The sequence below is a fragment of the Podarcis gaigeae genome, assembly GCF_964106915.1.
Source record: "Podarcis gaigeae genome assembly, chromosome: 2".
Lineage (NCBI taxonomy): Eukaryota > Metazoa > Chordata > Lepidosauria > Squamata > Lacertidae > Podarcis > Podarcis gaigeae.
Genome location: NC_139679.1, coordinates 57,264,093 through 57,282,496, shown reverse-complemented (window position 1 = coordinate 57,282,496; position 18,404 = coordinate 57,264,093). Strand labels below are relative to the sequence as shown.

General features: G+C 43.5%; 1 protein-coding gene across 2 annotated transcripts in view; it reads left to right on the top strand.

Moving 5' to 3' along the window:
- SLC22A4 (solute carrier family 22 member 4) overlaps nt 1-18,404 on the top strand; it is a 57,979-nt gene that overhangs the window by 17,440 nt on the left and 22,135 nt on the right. For both annotated transcript variants that reach the window (XM_083728517.1, XM_083728516.1), the window contains exons 2-3: nt 11,750-11,853; nt 14,309-14,463. In XM_083728517.1, coding sequence (XP_083584643.1) covers nt 11,750-11,853; nt 14,309-14,463 — 259 coding nt within the window. The remainder of the gene's footprint in view (nt 1-11,749; nt 11,854-14,308; nt 14,464-18,404) is intronic.

Below are 18,404 nucleotides of genomic sequence, written 5' to 3'. Positions count from 1 at the left end.
TCCCCAGCCGAAGCCGGGCTCAGGGCGGCTAACAACACTAAAACAGTACAACATTATAAAAACATTATAAAAAGTAATTAAAATCAAAATTGATGGCAACCATAAACTAAAGTTTTGTAAAGATTGCCAAAGGAGGGAGTCAGGCTGCGCCCTGACCAAAGGCCAGGTGGAACAGCTCTGTCTTGCAGGCCCTGCGGAAAGATGTCAAGTCCTGCAGGGCCCTTGTCTCTTGTGACAGAGCGTTCCACCAGGTTGGAGCCGCAGCCGAAAAAGCCCTGGCTCTAGTTGAGGCCAGCCTAACCTCTCTGTGGCCTGGGACCTTCAAGGTGTTTTTATTTGAAGACCGTAAGTTCCTCTGTGGGGCATACCAGGAGAGGCGGTCCCGTAGGTACGAGGGTCCTAGGCCGTATAGGGCTTTGAAGGTTAAAACCAGCACCTTAAACCTGATCCTGTACTCCACCGGGAGCCAGTGCAGCTGGTATAGCACCGGATGAATGTGATCTCTAAGCGAAGACCCTGTAAGGAGTCTCGCTGCGGCATTCTGCACCCGCTGGAGTTTCTGGGTCAGTCTCAAGGGCAGCCCCACGTAGAGCGAGTTACAATAATCCAGTCTGGAGGTGACCGTCGCGTGGATCACAGTGGCTAGGTCAGGGCAAGAGAGGTAAGGCGCCAACTGCTTAGCTTGGCGGAGATGAAAAAATGCTGCCTTTGTTATAGCTGCAATCTGCGCCTCCATGGAGAGGGAGGTATCGAAGATTACACCCAAACTCTTAACGGACGGTGCTGGCACTAATTGCACCCCCGCAAGAGATGGGAGTTGCCCCCTCAGTCCCATGTCGTCCCGTCCCAGCCAGAGGACCTCTGTCTTCGAAGGATTTAACTTCAACCGGCTCCCACGTAACCATCCAGCCACAGCCTCCAAGCATCTGATCAGTGTGTCTGGGGCCGAGTCAGGGTGGCCGTCCATCAACAGATAGATGGCAGCCCAGCCCAAAACTCTGGACAAGCTAGGCGAGGGGGCGCATAAAGATGTTAAAAAGCATCGGGGAGAGTATTGCACCCTGGGGCACTCCACACACCAAGGAGTGGCGGGATGACAATTCCCCCCCAAGCGCCACCCTCTGTCCCCGACCAGAGAGAAACGAGCGCAGCCATTGAAGGACTGTGCCCTGGATCCCCACGTCAGCAAGGCGGTGGTCCAGGAGTTCGTGATCGACCATGTCGAAGGCTGCTGACAGGTCTAGAAGAATCAGCAGCCCCGACCCGCCTCGATCCAGCTGCCTGCGGAGATCATCTGTTAGGGCGACCAGAGCCATCTCGGTCCCATGACCAGCGCGGAAGCCGGACTGGAATGGATCCAGAGCCAATGTTTCATCCAGAAACCTACCAAGCTGTTCAGCAACCGCTCTCTCAATCACCTTACCCAGGAATGGAAGATTCGAAACCGGGCGGTAATTGGATAGATCTAAGGGATCTAATGATGTTTTCTTTAAAAGCGGACGCACCACTGCCTCCTTCAGTTCCCCCGGGAATGTCCCGGTGCCAAGGGACAGATTGATGATATCCCCCAGGGGGGCCCGCACCTCGTCTGGACACGCTCTAATCAGCCAGGACGGGCACGGGTCGAGAGGACAAGTGGTGGGCTTTCCAGCTCGGAGGAGTCTGTCCACATCGGCTGGGGATATCCGGTCAAAGTGGTCCAATACTGAACCCGAGGACAGTCGAGGGGCCTCCAGTTCCTTTATTGTATCCAAATTGGCAGGGAGGTCATGGCGGAGCAACAGGACCTTCTCCGCAAAAAAGCTCGCAAATGCCTCACAGCTGTGTGTCAAATTATTATTTAAATTTGGCTGTCCTTCGAGGGACGTTAAATACCGAATTATACTAAATAATTGCGCCGGGCGAGAGCTAGCGGATGCAATGGAGGCTGAGAAGTAGGACTTCTTAGCGGCCTTCACTGCCATCTCGTAGGTTTTCATAAAAACCCTATAAGATGTTCTTGAAGCTCCGTCACGGGCACCCCGCCATACTCGCTCTAGCCGTCTGAGGTCCCACTTCATTTTCCAGAGCTCCTCGGTAAACCAGGGAGCCCGGTTTCTGCAGGGTCGCAGAGGGCGCTGAGGTGCGATCTCATTGATGGCTGCCAGGAGCTGGGTATTCCAGGCCTCGACAAGCTCAGTCAGTGAGTCGCCAGGGGGAGAAAGGTCCCGCAAGGCTTGACGGAATCTATCAGGGTCCATCAGCCTCTGCGGGCGAGCCCAAATTGGCTCGCCACCTAAGCAGGGTGGGGGTGGACCGTCAATCCTGGCTTTCAGGGCATAGTGATCAGACCATGGCACCTTCATCGAAGGAAACATGATCACATCTATACCGACGCCAAAGATCAGATCCAGCGTGTGGCCTGCTTGATGTGTGGGGCCCGAAACAAACTGGGAGAGCCCTAGTGTCGCCATGGAAGACACCAGGTCCAGAGCCTGTGAGGAGGGAGTGGCATCAGCATGGATGTTGAAGTCCCCCAATACCAATAGGTTAGGGAACTCCAAGGCCCAGCCGGCCACCGCCTCCAGCAGGCCTGACAGAGTGGCTGCTGGTGCGCTAGGTGGGTTGGAATTGAACTAGAAGGGTTGGAATTGAGCAGCAAGGTTTTTTTTAAAAACAACAACCAAACAACTGTTTTCTAAAGAAAATCTTTAAAGATAATTATTTAATTTTAATTAATTATGCCATTTATAGGCTGCTTCATTTTCTGGGTGATTGAAAACAGCTTTAAAAGCAGTAAAAAATTAAAACTCACATCACAATAAAATACAGTAAAATGCAGCAAATAAAGCATGTGCGTTATAGAAACTTAGCTTGTGGTAACTACAGAAGTCTATAATGGTAGATAGGCCTCCTGTTTTTACCATACTAATCCAAACTGAATTGCATAAGGTTTATATGTGTCATTTTCATAATGTCTCACACCCACCGGTTTAAAAAAATAACAATAGTCATTTGAAAACTCTGTGTGTAAATATTTACCATTCCTTTTAATGGGTAGCACTGTAAATTGTTGTCTTACTCGGAGACATTCCTTAAAGACCATAGGCAGGAACACACAGACACTTGAATTGTTCATGGGGTTTAGACACACAAACAAGCACTGGAATGTTCTTTTAAAAATGAAATCTGTTCCCCTTATATTGGCCCGAATATAAGCCGCACCCAAATATAAGCCGCTCTATTCCTCGCTGCTCCTGGCTGCATACTGGGGAGGTGAGCTGCACTGCGTTTGCTGGTGCCCTTTCCTCTTCCTCTCTCCCTTCCTGGCCTTGGGGGGGAGGACAGAGTACTACGTGCAAGGCGGGCGCCGCTTTGCCGCACTCCTGGCCCTGTTTGCCCCGCGCTCCTGTCTGCATACCACAAGGTTGCGAATATAAGCCGCACTTTAACTTTTCATGGTCGGAATTTGGGGGGAAAGGGAGCCTTATATTCAGGCCAATGCAGTATTGCTGTTCTCCACACACACACACACACACACACACAGAGAGAGAGAGAGAGAGAGAGAGAGAGAGAGAGAGTTTTCCTACAAAGTCTGTTGCCTGCTTTGAAACGCTCCTGCATTTCTTAGTGGAGATGATAAACGGCTTTCCTTTTATTTTAAGAGGCAGTTGATTGGTTTTCTTCATTTCAAGTTCCCAAAAGGAAGTATTTTTCATGAGCTAATAAATTATTTATACCAAGGCTCTAGGAGTCACAATGTGAGAATAATGGCGCTGGATTCTCATTCCACCCTTCCTGCTCGCACGAGTGTTTTGCTACTCTTTAATTGTGTCAAGTTATGTAGCACACTGGGTGCAAGTATTTCCTAGCTGATGCTGCACACCCTGATCCCAATCTTCTAGCCATCTGGTGAGACGAAATGTATTGTGATGTGAGAAGTGCTTGCAAAACCAGGAAATCTCTACCAGATTTTTCCATAATAAATGGCTTCCCAGCTGCACAAATAAATATCCACAGTACAAAAGAGATACGTACAAAGTTGCAATGTAAAATTCTGTGGTGTTTCTGCTTCAGCCCCTCATCTTGGCAGCAATGAAGGGATAGTACTGGGGTAGTCAACTTCTTGACTACTTGGGAGACAATTCATTCACCCAAGTATATAAGACACGGTAGTAGAATGCAAGAGGGGACTGAATAATTTGCCTTTAAGTGCCTAGGACATAGAGTGGGAAATACCAGGCTAGCTGTCTGGGGTTTGGAAATATGTTAATTGTGTCTGGTGAAGGAAATGTCTTACTTAACCTGAGGCCAATGCAGTACTTCCCAGAACTCTTGGGCTTTCGGGGACCAGATATGACGCACATGCAAGTATGCTGCGCAAGAGGCAATTTGGCTTGATTTTAAACGTAGAAGTAATGGGGGAAACAGAGGTGGTGAAGATAGCAAATTTAGCTGCGTCTTATCAGGGCTATGGGGAACTCTGGGGAGAAATTTATAGAGGCAAACTAGGTCATAGCTCTTGTCTCCCTTATTGGACTGTTTTTCCACAACAGAAGTGAACAGATAATACTGGGCTGCCATTGTTAAAGCTCCTTTTAAAGTGGTATTGGAAGTGTGGTTATACAAGAGACAAGTCAAAATCTCAAAATTCAGCGAACTGTAAATTAGTCAGGAGTCAGGACTAACTACTGTATTGGCTAAATTTCTGAACTGCAAAACAATTCACGTTCCATTTTGTCTTTGTTATGTGCTGATGACCTTTGGCTTAATTTTAAAATAAAGGAACAAGATAAGATGGTTTTGTTTAAAGATGCTGCACATTTTAGCCTGTATACTTTAAGTTAATTTTTCATACCAGCTTATAGCATCTAAGAAGTATAATGGATTTTAATTTTTATTTAATTGTGGTATGTAAAATGCAAGCCTAAGGCAAGCATTTGAAAAGTGGACTGTTCTTTGTTTGTGATATACCAGACGTCAGGGACTGGCGAGTGTGCAGGGGGCTGGAGTCTTGACTCAGGAGAGCAGGACAGTGGTTTGTAGGGACCAGTTCCAGCCAGGAGGCAAGAGTCAGAGGCAAGAGAAGCTTCAGAACTTTAGCCTTATTATTGTGTCTACAAAGAAGCAAAAACTGTAAAATAATCACATTGTATTTTATATTGTGGAAAGCAATGTGTGGCCTTCATTTTCAGAACATGCAGTTTACGGGTGGCTGTGTGGAGTGGGCTTCAACAGGAAACACAGTTACAACACTCTGTTATCTCTGTTTTGTCAGGCTGCACCTCTTTATCTACCTTAGTCATGCCTAGCATGTGTCTTTCAGTACTGTAACATTTAACTTTTACTGACTATATTGCTATAGAGCTGCGGTCAAAGCGTTGAGCCAGGAGAACTGTGCCTTACTTGTAATCTGACATTGCCCAACCTGTGTGGGCAGTTAAGTGACCTTTCTTCATGGTTTTAAAGCATGAGCTTGCTTCAGATACTTCACTTGATAATCCTTCCGACCCACTTTCGAAAACATATGCCACCTTCAATTACTTTGTTAACTGTTGTTTGCTTGAAGCTTTCTCTGCTCTGAATAGAATAGTTAAAATGCCCAAGAAGCATGCTCTTAGTTTTAGACGTCTGTAGCTGTTTAATGTCCTTTATTTTCAGATACGTATTTCAAAAAAACCTCAAAACATTTTACAGCCTATCTTAAAGCATGAAACAGAACATTGCAAAATATCAAAATAACTAGACTGTCATATACAGTGTTTTAGCGGGGCGGACGACTTAAATATAAACATTGAAGATAAAAACTGAATACAAAAATGCAATAAAATTCCACATATACAGCATCATTTGCAATTAAACAAAATAAGTAAAATAGAAGTTGCACCACATTCTCCCACACACCTGGTACTATAACCTCTCCCAAATACATCCTTTACAACCTTTCATTTACAAGCCTCATTCTCAAGCGTTCCCACCAATCATACTGATAACACAGGTAATGCGCAACCAACCATTTGACATAAAGAGAATGCCTGGTCTGCAAAAAATCCCAGACAGTTTTAAGCATGATTAACAACCTGCTCATTCACCTATCACCATCTAGGGCAATAAAGTAACATACAAACAGCAACATAACCACTCACTCCTTGTCTCTCATCCAGGTAGCACCTTAATTGGTTTGCTCTCCTAAACTATGTGGAATTAAACAAGTTCAGAAGACACAAACACATTACGACCCAGACTTTTACTCTGCGCAACCAAAAACACAATTCCAGTTACCACCGAATAATACCTCCGGATATGTATATCTAGATAATAATGTAAATTACATTATGCTTTCTGGATATGAAGGAGAGAAAGAACTTCTTTTGAAAAATTCTGAGAAACAGTGCTTCAGGCTCCCCCGTGCCCAGTTTAGGCAATGGTAGGCATCTCTTCCAGCCACCTGGCTAATTTTCAAAATTCCAATATTGCATGATAAAGGGACATTCTCAAAGCCAAAAAATCTTGAGTAGAAAGCTAGTGTTCAGTTAGAAAAATTCTATTTCTTCACTAGGCTGGGGCACGCCTATTAAATTACATAAAAGGGGAGAAAAAAACACATGGGAATGGCAAGTTTTAGGAAATTCCAAAGAAGCATGGTAAATAAATGCAAACAAGTAACATCTGCCTCTGTGCTGTGACTCAGTGGGAAGGATGGCGGTTCAAGCGCTTCTTCAAGGAAAGGTCACTCTGCATAGTTGCAGTTTGTGCCCCACAAAAATCTGAGCAAAGCGTATTGGTGTTGGCCTGCTGGAATCACTTTTTGCTGAATAAAAATGTTTTTTTACTAAAGGACTGAGGAAGCAAAGAGAACCTAGGAAGAACACTGCTGGATCTGGCCAGAGGCCCATCTAGTGTACCATCCTGTTCTCACAGTGACCAACAGTTGCCTATGAGAAGCCCACAAGCTGGACCTAAGCGCAGCAGCACTGTCCCCACTTGTGATTCCCAGAAACAGTCAAGCACTGGGGCCAGAATCCAACCTTCCTCCTGAGGCCAGCTGCCATGTAATCAGAGCACTGCTGCCTCTCTGTCTGCAAAGCTTTTATTAGTCTTATAAAAGCACACTTCACACCCACTCCAATTTAGATACGGCTTTTAATATGTATAGAGTTGGAACTGATCAGTTCTAGGGGTCTGCCCAGTCATGTTATGGATACCATTTTCAGCGTGTTCATCCTGAGGATGTGAACCAATCTACTTAGAGAACAGAGACATGTACATGCAGGATCATGACGCTGGCGATGGTTCAGCTTCAGGTGTTTTCCCATTAAAAGTACAGTTGTACTTACCTAAAGCGTAGTTTTCCACTTGGAATGGGAAAACGGAGTATTTGGAATGCTTTACAGTCTTACTCAGACCTAGCTTCCACCTTGGGCTCTATATTGGGGAAACATGGGGTATAAGACAGACAAACAGATGGGATTCTATCCAACTAAGTTATATTCAAATTAAACCCACTGAAATTAATGGACCTAGTATGTGTAGAACTAACATTGGCTAAAATCTATAGTTTTGGTGCAGAAAATACATTGGTTACCCTGGTGCATGACTGTTTCTGGGAGATGGATGAGGGGAGGTGCAAACCTTTTGATTCTGCTGAACCTCTCAGGGCACTGGAAAGCAACAAGGCCCCTCTGCACCCCCATGAATAGTCATCCCCAGACTTAAGCAGAGAAAGCTTGTGTATGTAGAACCTGAAATACGATACAAAATGTACAGGCACTATTCTCATTTTGGAGGAAAAACTTTACTGCTTCCCCTTTTAGCGTTTTATTTTCCCTCACCCCAGAAGAAATCCTGTTAATACCCCTGTATCAGTAGCTTTTGATACCATCAGCCATAGTATCCTTCCAGGATACCTTGTGAAGTTGGATTTGAGGCCATTGTTTTGCAGCTTTTCTGCCTTTTCCTGGGATGTTGATCTCATAGGATGGTGTTGGTTAGAACTGCTGTTCCACTCTCTGGCCATTGACTTGTAAGGAACTACAGGTTTTCATCTTTTCCCCAGTCTTGTTTTAATCTTGTTTTGATTTTTTTTGTGACGTACTTTATATTTTGAAGGCTTCTTTAAATACTTTGCAAAGGAAAAAGTGGACTAAAAACAAAAACTTAACTGGCAAATGCATGCTCCTCAGCCTGAATTTGTTTAAGGAACAGCAGTTGCCTAACGGGACACGGGTGGCGCTGTGGTCTAAACCACAGAGCCTAGAGCTTGCTGATCGGAAGGTCGGCAGTTAGAACCCGCGTGACGGGGTGAGCTCCTGTTGCTCAGTCCCAGCTCCTGCCAACCTATCAGAGTGCAAGTAGATAAATAGGTACAGCTTCAGCGGGAAGGTAAACAGTGTTTCCATGCGCTGCTCTGGTTTCGCCAGAAGCGGCTTAGTCATGCTGGCCACATGACCCGGAAAAACAGTCTGCGGACAAACGTCAGCTCCCTCGGCCAGTAAAGTGAGATGAGTGCCGCAACCCCAGAGTTTTTGCGACTGGACTTAACTGTCAGGGGTCTTTTACCTTTACGTTTAACACTTGGTACCATATCATCCCCCCTCCCCCACCGAAATGCCCCTACATGCCTCTTCCTCCTAGCACAAATTGAAACAGAATACTTTATAGTTAACACTTTTATGCTTGTACAACATCACTGTAAAAGCTAGTGAGTGAGATAATATCTTCTTTTCTTTCTTTTTTTTGCTATGATTTCCCTCTCGTTCCAAAAGCTGGATATCTTAGTCCATAATAAATATAAATAAAGTCTGATAATGTTTCTGGACTGTATTTTCTTTCTCTCTTTCTCTCTCTCTCCCCATCTCTTTCTCTTCTGCTTCTCCTTTTCCAGTAATCGTCGCTCGATGAGTTGGAAATAGATGAAAGATCTAAATAGTTTACAGTAGAAATGAGAGGTTAATTTACGCTCTGTTGAAAGTGATTTGACTTCTGGTTTGTTTGCCAATTGTCTGCATGTTGCAGAGCATGAGTTTTGTAATCCAAGCTCTGCGGGAGCAGAGCTGTCTGTCGGCATTTCTCAGCTTTCAACTGAAGAATATTTGGCCTACATTTGCAGAGTATTGATTTTATCTTCAGCAAATGCCTGTTATTAACTCTGCATACACAGACAAATGCATTGTAATAAAGAGTTCATTTCTTTCAGATATACAGCCGTACCTTGGGAGTCAAACGGAATCCATTCCGGAAGTCTGTTCGACTTCCAAAACGTTTGGAAACCAAAGCGTTGCTGCTGCTGCTGCTTCTTTTTACATCCTGGCCATTTTTATTTTATTTATTTATTTATTATTAATTTACATCCATACACAATCTTGGGTACATGTACAGCCTTAAATAATTATACAATTAAATATTGATTTAAACTTGTATTTGTACATGCTCCTTTCTTATAATTTCTGACTAAACAAAAATAAACAAAAGTAAAAAATTCAATAAACTAAATTGTATGAAAACAGACTTCCCGTCATTTCCCGATGTAAGTTACATTTACGACATTGAGTGTACTTACGGTGTACTTCTTACCTTACTGTTACTATAGTTTGTAGTACTTTATTATAACATATCGTACCATTTTTCCTTGCTTAGTAGTATTTAATTTACACAAGGGTCATTCAAATGCTGCCATAGATGTTACGTTGTTGTTATATTTTTGTAGGTATTTCTTGAGCATATCCCATTTTTGCGTGAATGATTGTTTTGTATTTCCCCTTAATCTATCTGTCAGTTGAGCCAATTCTGCATAGTCTAATAACTTATTTTGCCATTCCATTACTCTTGGTACTTTTCCCCCTTTCCAGTTCGATGCAATTAATAACTGAGCAGCGGCTGTTGCATATAAAAAGATTTCTTTTATATTTTTTGGGATATCACTGCCTAAAATTCCAAGGAGAAATGCTTCTGGCTTCTTTGCAAATGTTAATTTAAAGCTCTTTTTCATCTCATCATAGATGAGGTTCAAGAACTCTTTAATTTTTCGGCATGTCCACCACTTATGGTACATATCTCCTTTTGTTTCCCCACACCGCCAAGATTTGTCTGAAATATTTTTATGCATTTTGGAGAGTTTTGATGGTGTAAGGTACCACCTGAACTGCAGGAAGCGCAGCTTCTGATTCGCTGCAGGAAGCTCCTGCATCCGATTGGAAGCCCTGTCGGATGTTCGGCTTCCAAAAATAGTTCGCAAACCGGAGCAGTCACTTCCGGGTTTGCGGCGTTCGGGAGCTAAAACGTTTGAGAACTAAGCTGTTCGAAAACCAAGGTACAACTGTACAGTATAGGTGTTAGTAATAAAAGTATTTTATATTTGTAAACAAAAAAGATCTGTATTTCGGTGAATTTGCTTGTGTGTTGAGAGTTCATAGGGTAGCTTAAGATTACATTGCAAAGCACATCATTGATAGCACAATGCTATACATGTTTACTCAAAAGTCAGTCTTATTAACTTCAGTGGGGCTTACTCCTAGGTGATTATGTCTATATAGGATTGATTTGTTTGCCCCAAGTTGTTGCAGTACACCATGACTAAGAAGAAGATGAGTTCCCAATTTTTGAAATACCTTAGGAGCTAGCTAAATTTGTTCCAGAGCTTGCTTCTCCTCCTATCTCAGGGTTAGCTTCTGAACATCTTCAAAATCCTTTCTTTACAGCCATATAAGCTAGTAAATATCTCCCCAATTTGGGATAGTAACTGCCCTTATGCAATACTGTGTACATGTATGGTCAAACCTTTTTCAAAAATGGCACTGTAGAACTGGAAAAGGTGCAACCAAAATTTAGCAGAGAGCTGGAGCACTATTAGGTAAAGCTAAAGCATTTGGGGCTTTTTAGTTTAGAAAAGTACATCTAAATGCTAGGGGTTTATAACCACAAAGCAGAACTTGTGGTCTTCCAGATGTTGTTGGACTACAGCTCCCATCACCCCAACCACAAGTTAGGGCTAAAGACAGTGACATCCGGAAAGCCACTTGTTCCCCAACTCTGGTTTATAAAATTATGCATGGTATAAAGAGGATGGATACAGATAAGTGTTATTATAGAACCCCCAGTTTTATTTTCAGTTCCATTGCTAATACAGGTGCTCCCCCACTTACACAGGGGTTCTGTTCCAAGCCCCTGCATGCACAAATGAAATCACATAAAGTGGTTTGCACGGGGAGGAGAGGAGGAGACTCACACGGGCTGCAGCCCAGCCGGTCCCAAATCTGTCTGTCTGTCTGCCTGCCTGCCTGCCTGCCTGCCTGCCTGCCTGCCTGCGGAGAGCCAGAAGGGCCAAGAAGGGCACCCAGCAGAACTGGTGTCAGAATGCGGGTGCAAATGCAGCAGAGGTGGGGAGAAGGCACCACCCACCCCATTCCACTGGTTGATCAAAGGCGGCCTTCCCTCGCTTGGGCAGCAGCCCCAAGAGAATGAAGGGCTATTTATTTATTTCATGGTAAATGTGGTTGTGAGTGATGGGGATGCTCATTAGTGGCGTGTGTGTGTGTGTGAGAGAGAGAGAGAGAGAGAGAGAGAGAGAGAGAGAGCGCCTGTACACTCTAGCCTGGGATTTGGCTTTTTCTCAGCAGGAGCACATTCAGCTGATATTTTTACTGAGCGCTTCCCCACTACCCTAAGTTTTCTTTCTTGCTTAGTCACTGCTAATCCATATAGTTAGTGACCAATTTAAACTAAGTTTATGCCTTAATGACATGGGATTTGCTTTGTTGTGTTTCTCTTCCAGTGGAATCTGGTGTGTGATGATGACTGGAAAACCCCCTTAACTACATCATTGTTCTTTGTGGGTGTGCTGCTTGGATCCTTTGTATCAGGACAGCTCTCAGACAGGTAAAGTACAGTCAGCTGGCTGCCCTAGGATTTTCACCCTGCACTTTTGAGGGAGCAGGATCATGTTTGGTATTTTCAATTCCAGCTCTGAACCAAAATTAGACGTACGCAGCAGGCTTCAAATAGTGTGCCATGCTCAGTGTGAATTTCCCCTTTACTTTCTAGACTATTTTAGGCATGCCTCAGTAAAAAAAGAAAGACACATACTTCCTTGACTGCTACATCTTATTTATTTACCGTATTTAATAAAATTTATACACCACTTGATTGTAAAAAACCTCAAAGCACTTTATAAGTCTTACACATGCATATGAGGGAGAGAGGGAGACTCCATGCTGTATATGGGTATTCATTCTTGCCTACAAAAAGTAAATAATAATAATATTATGCAACCTGTTTATGCCAGTACTTTCAGATTAATTTTCACTTCCGTAAAAGGACACTGTGAGTATGAGTGTAACACAGGAAAAGGAAATAAAAATACACCCGAGCCAGGATGAAGATAAAAGAAAAAGGATTGTGGTAAACCATTGCTGCAAGGTTTTCACAATCAGTGTTACAATTTGGCCAGCAAAATGCTATTGTTATTTCTGTGATTGTAAGTTGTTTTCAACTCTTCTAATATTCTGTTTTAATTGTTGTAACCTGCGCTGGGATCTTAGAAAGAAGGGCAAGTAATTAATTATTGTGAATGCTAATATTCTGGACATGTTGCCTTGAGAGGCTGTGATCTTGAGGACATAAGTAAAAGGAAGTGTGTGCTGAACTCTTGTTTTACTGGACTTTTTTTGTTTGCTTAATCTCTCCCCCCCCCCCCCAATACTGTTCCCTGGTGGGTTCCAGAGGCACATTTACAAGGGCAAATATTGCATCTGGAACTTCAGAGAAACTCCCCAGAGGCTATTTCATTTAAAAACAAAGTTAGTGCAATACATGTATTTGCATGTAGTTTGCTCCCTGAGTTGCTGGACAAAGGCAATCTTTGCTTTCTGTCATTTCTATTAAAACCCCCAACAAATTCATGCATGGCATAAATATGTCACCATGTTCTATTCAATAACGCAAAATTCATCCTGTGCTTGCCACCGGATGTTCCATGGCTGTAGATTTTCATCTCTCATCAGGAGATAATGAAAATGACATGCTGCCACCATGTGTTCATCTGCTAAGAAAGGCAAATCCAGATTATTTAACTTTATCAATTGTAAAATTATTGTGACATCAGCTGATACTTAAAATACTTGTTATCTGGTTATATCTTGCTTCTATTTACTAAGCATCACTCCGATTAGACAGAATACAGAAAACCCCAGAATTTTGTTCAATAATATTTACATAATTTCAGTGGTTTAAAGCAAAGGTACCTGTAGCTGTGCCGCCTCTTGGTGTGATGTGCATAATGAGTTAATTGCCATTTTAATTTGCAATTAGAGAATGCACAGGACAAATTGGTGGTAGTCAAGCTTTATTAATTTGAGTTCAAAGAATAGTCTACATCATCATCATCATCATCATCATCATCATTATTACAAGCTGACCCCATGAGTGCAACCCTGCCTAATTTTTGTACTCCTCCCCCCTCCCCCCCCAAAAAAGATTCTGCTAACTCCCTGCTTTTTATAACATCTTGCCTGATGCAGAGTTCTGGAGAACTCAAAAGCTTGCCACATTTTTGTGAGTTGTTGGTTAATCCTTGGCATCCTTCCGGGGGGACACACCCATGGTGGGCAGGACCAGAAGCAAAAGTGGGCAACATGTAAATTTTACCTTTGCATATAATAGTAGAGTTTTTACACACACTCGCATGCCCTACTCTATCTTGCATCCATGCAAGCAAGCAAAAAGCATTATTGGAGTTCAGGGGCATACTCCAGCCAGGAAATAACACCCAAAAGTTCCTGTAAAGTAGGGTTTCTCAAATTTGGATCTCTAGCTGTTTTTGGACTACAATTCCCAACATCTTTGACCACTGGTCCTGCTAGCTAGGGATGGTGGGAGTTGTAGTCCAACAACAGCCGGAGGGCCAAGTTTGGGAAACCTTTCTATAAAGCAGGACCATTGAAGGGTGTGGCTGGGGAAGGTGTGTGGCCTGGGTTGAGTCCCCATGGCCAGACAAAGGAGCCCAGGGAATTCAATTTGACTCTATGGCCCATCTCTGTACTAGGGTACTGTTTTCATTTTTGAAAAGGGGGGCTCATCAAATGTCACAATTCTGTGTTCTAGTGAAAAATAATGAACAGGTTGTGCAATGTTGGGTGAATATTGCCAATATCTAAACTTTCAAAAGGTAAACTCAACGTTCCAGCCTCTCTCTGCAGGAGAAATGTCTGCTCCTTGAGTCTTAAGTTAAATCAACCTGCTAGGTTTCTTTGCTTTCTCTAGAACGCGGCAATAACAATATTGTGGATTCATTTACGGTCTTGCTTGTTTGTTTTTTTGTTCTTTTCCTCAAAAGGTTTGGCAGAAAGTCTATTCTATTTGCAACTATGGCTGTGCAGACAGGTTTCAGCTTCCTGCAGATCTTCTCTACCAGCTGGGAAATGTTCACAGTTCTTTTTGTTCTAGTTGGCATGGGACAGATTTCAAACTACGTTGTGGCCTTCATATTAGGTAAGACTATTTCCACTCCATTGAAATGTCCTATTAGCATGGTAGTTTGAGTATGCATACTAATTTCACTTAGTAAGAAATGATTCTATGTAACTGATAGTCCTGTGCCTAAAAGCGTAAACTTCTTTTAGGAACATTTCGCAAAATTTATATAGATAAATTTGCCATAATCTATTCTGCTCTGTAGGTCAGGAATTTAGGTCTGGTTCTCAGGGCCAAACTAGATGAGATGATGAAGATATTTCTTTCTTTGGCCAATTGCAATTTCAGCAATGGCATGGAAATTATTTTTAGATATTTAAGTTTCCCAGTAATTTGGTGAGAAATGAGCAGAGAACAATTCAAATTCCATCCCCCAAAATGTGGATGAACAATGAGTTGAATGGGCATTTCAAAAATGTTACATTCCTATGGAGACTAGAGTGGTATGCATCTGCAAAAATTGTCAAAAATTGTAGTTTTTTTAAAAAAATCAGATTATCTCATCAGATAATCTCATCAGATAATTATCTCATTCAGATTATTTTAGGTGTTCCACGCTGCTGGTATTATTATTATTGTTGTTGTTGTTATTATTATTATTTGATTTATTTGTGTCATGCCATCACTGTATACAATGATTCACAGGGTAAAATAAGTAAACAAAAATAGCTTATGCTCCAAAATCCTTTATAATCTATAATCTAAATGGTGGTTGGAAGAAAAGGGGGCACAAAGGAGGTAACCCTCAAGTAAATGGTTTACTTAGTAAAGGCAACCTCCATATAGTGCCATTTGAAAGTGGCTACCACATCAGAGCTGTTTACATATACAGTGGTGCCCCGCAAGACGAATGCCTCGCAAAACGAAAAACCCGCTAGACGAAAGGGTTTTCCGTTTTTTGAGGCGCTTCGCAAGACGAATTTCCCTATGGGCTTGCTTCGTAAGAAGAAAGCCCATAGGGAAATCTCCGGGGACCTCTTTTAAATGCTGGCGGTGGGGAGCAAAGCCTTTCCCCCCCCCCCCCGGCCTTCAGAAGAGGTCCAGGAAGGCCGGCGGGGGCCGAAAGGCTTTGCTCCCCACCGCCAGCATTTTAAAAGCGGTCCGGGATAGCAGGGAAGCGCTTCCTGCTATCCCGGACGGCTTTTGAAGGCAGGCGGGGGGGGAGCAAAGACTTTTGCCCCCCGCCAGCCTTCAGAAGAGGACCTCTTCTGAAGGCCGGCGGGGGGCAAAAGTCTTTGCTCCCCCTGCCTGCCTTCCCGGGAGAGCGGAGAAACACAGCGCTTTCTCCGCTTTCCCGGACGGCTTTTGAAGGCAGGCGGGGGGGGAGCAAAGACTTTTGCCCCCCGCCAGCCTTCAGAAGAGGTCCTGGACCTCTTCTGAAGGCCGGCGGGGGGCAAAAGTCTTTGCTCCCCCCTGCCTGCCTTCCCGGGAGAGCGGAGAAACGCAGCGCTTTCTCCGCTTTCCCGGACGGCTTTTGAAGGCAGGCGGCGGGGGGGAGCAAAGTCTTTGCTCCCCCCCCCGCCTGCCTTTCCGGGGGCTTTAAAATCGCCCCGGGACAGCGGAGAAGTCCGCTGTCCGGGGCGATCTTAAAATGCTGGTGGGCGGCAGCGCTGCCGCCCGCCAGCATTTTAAAAAACCCCGGGACAGCGGAGAAGTCCTCTGCTGTCCCGGAGTTTTTTAAAATGCTGGGGGTGGGAAGAAAAGCCCTTGTTCCCCCCCCCCCAGCCTTCAGAAGAGGTCGGGGGACAGACTGTCCCCGGACCTGGACTGAAGGCAGTTTCCTTAGGAACGCATTGATTGATTTTCAATGCATTCCTATGGGAAACCGTGCTTCGCAAGACGAAAAACTCGCAAGACGAAAAAACTTGCGGAACGAATTAATTTCGTCTTGCGAGGCACCACTGTAGGTGCTTGTCTTTCCCATTTCAAACATTACTAAGTTTCTGTAAATTTGATTATACTGTAGTTTCATTGACACTTATTTAAACCTCTCCTGTATTAATATACGGGTAGTTTTTATTGGGATGGGATATTTTAATCTTTCCCCACCCCCCAGAAAATGTTCAGCTTTGTTTTGAGGTACTTGAAGCCTCTTGTGATGGATATAGGGTCAGAATGTTATTGTATGGTGCATTTTAACATGTAGAAAGCGACTCTTTCCATTTTAAAAAATATGTTTCTATTTGTTGAGGCAAAATTGTGTTTCCTTGAACTGCCATGCATTATTTTTATTGTACTGGACCAAGCTGGGCTGAAGGCAGCCGGGGTTAGCAGGATTTCTCAGGCAGGACAGTGATGCATTCCTGGTGTCCCAACGCCGTGCATTGCTGCCGCTGACCAAGAGGAGGAAGAGTGAGGTGCAGGATGTTCAGCACCGTGTGGGTACTGTGCCACACCATGCAGAGCTCCCAGCGCCTTGCCCCTCCCCCCTTGGTAAGTGGCAATGATGCTTTGTGTTGGGAAGTCAGGTGTGCACCCCACCCCCGCCTGCACCATCCTATCGACCACAGCTGACAGAACAGGAATGGTGAACTGCATTTTAAAAATGGAAAATTTTATACCTGTGGGTTGGGTTTTTTTAAAAAAATTTAAACCCACTTTGTCCATGCCTCATGTCTTTGTGCATTTAAGTAAAATATGCTTAAGATGTCTCTCATTTTCATTGTCTCTCCAGCAGCGTAGACTGAATAACAATGCAATTCTGTTAACCGACATATTCCATACTTGTACAGATTTTCCTTCCTCATTTGGTACCCTTTGCTGGAGAAATCTCAAAGGCTGTAGCCACAAATCCCAAACACTGAAGCAGGATTGTACAGGGGACAGGAGTGGGGGTATAGGCAGGGAGTCATGCAGTTGTGGAAAGTTACATCCACTAACTACTGGAATCACTTCATTTGGACATGCTTTGAGTTCACACATGCTCATTTCAATAAACTGGAGCAATGATTTTCTCTTTTGGAGGAACTGTTGACTTTTTTTGTACTATGGGGCACTTTTTTCAATCTAATAATCATACTACACAGTTTGGTTTATTTTCAAAACCTTTCCTAGGCTCATGTACCCTCTGTGCCTTAACACTGTGTTCACACAAAAGCAAGCAACTTCACTTGTATATGTATGTAATTGTTTTTTAAAAGGCACTTTTTTGTTGCCCTACTAATCCTTTATCAGGCTATTGAGTACCAACACCTCATCCCTCCCCCAAAATCACTGCCCAAAATTGTTTGAAGCACATCATGTTTTTGCCCCAGGTTTCTATTATGTGTTGTCATCTCCATGGGTTTGATCCCCAGCATGAATCCCAAGTTTGTGTGAGTGTGTCATTCCTTAGTGTTCAGAGGCAGACAGAAAATTCCACCCTGTTTTACCTTGATCAAACATACCCACATTATCAGGCTGGCTCATAAACTTTAGTACTACAATTTCTTTATCACCCCTCCATGTTGGCAAAACTGTATTGCCACATATTAATTTTCTAAGCATCATCTGACTTCCAAGAATGGTTAGATTTATAACCTTTAATGACACTTCAAACAAGGTTTCATAAGGAGAATTAATATAAATTTCCTCTTGGAAATAAAAAGAGAGCATTCTGCAATAGCAGCACTGAGGGCCAGGAAATAAAGTGTACTAATACCTTCTCCTTCACCCTGGTGGTATATAAAGGAATATTGCCACACTATCTTAATTAAGAAGGCGGTCAAAAAGAGCACTCATAACCCTTGTGTGCACATTCCTTCCACAACAAATGTTGTACTGACTGCACTGTTCTTTCAAGCAATTTTCAAGAATTATTCAAGTTGCCAGAGTCTACTTGAAAATGACCTGATGTATATTTCTGGTAGCATAGCTCTTGTAAACCTTTTTGAGCATGCTCCAACTAAGACAGAACAAATTCCCGAAAGTATCTTCCTTCCTCTTTTTATTTTCTGCAGGGGCATTCAGCAATGAAGCAA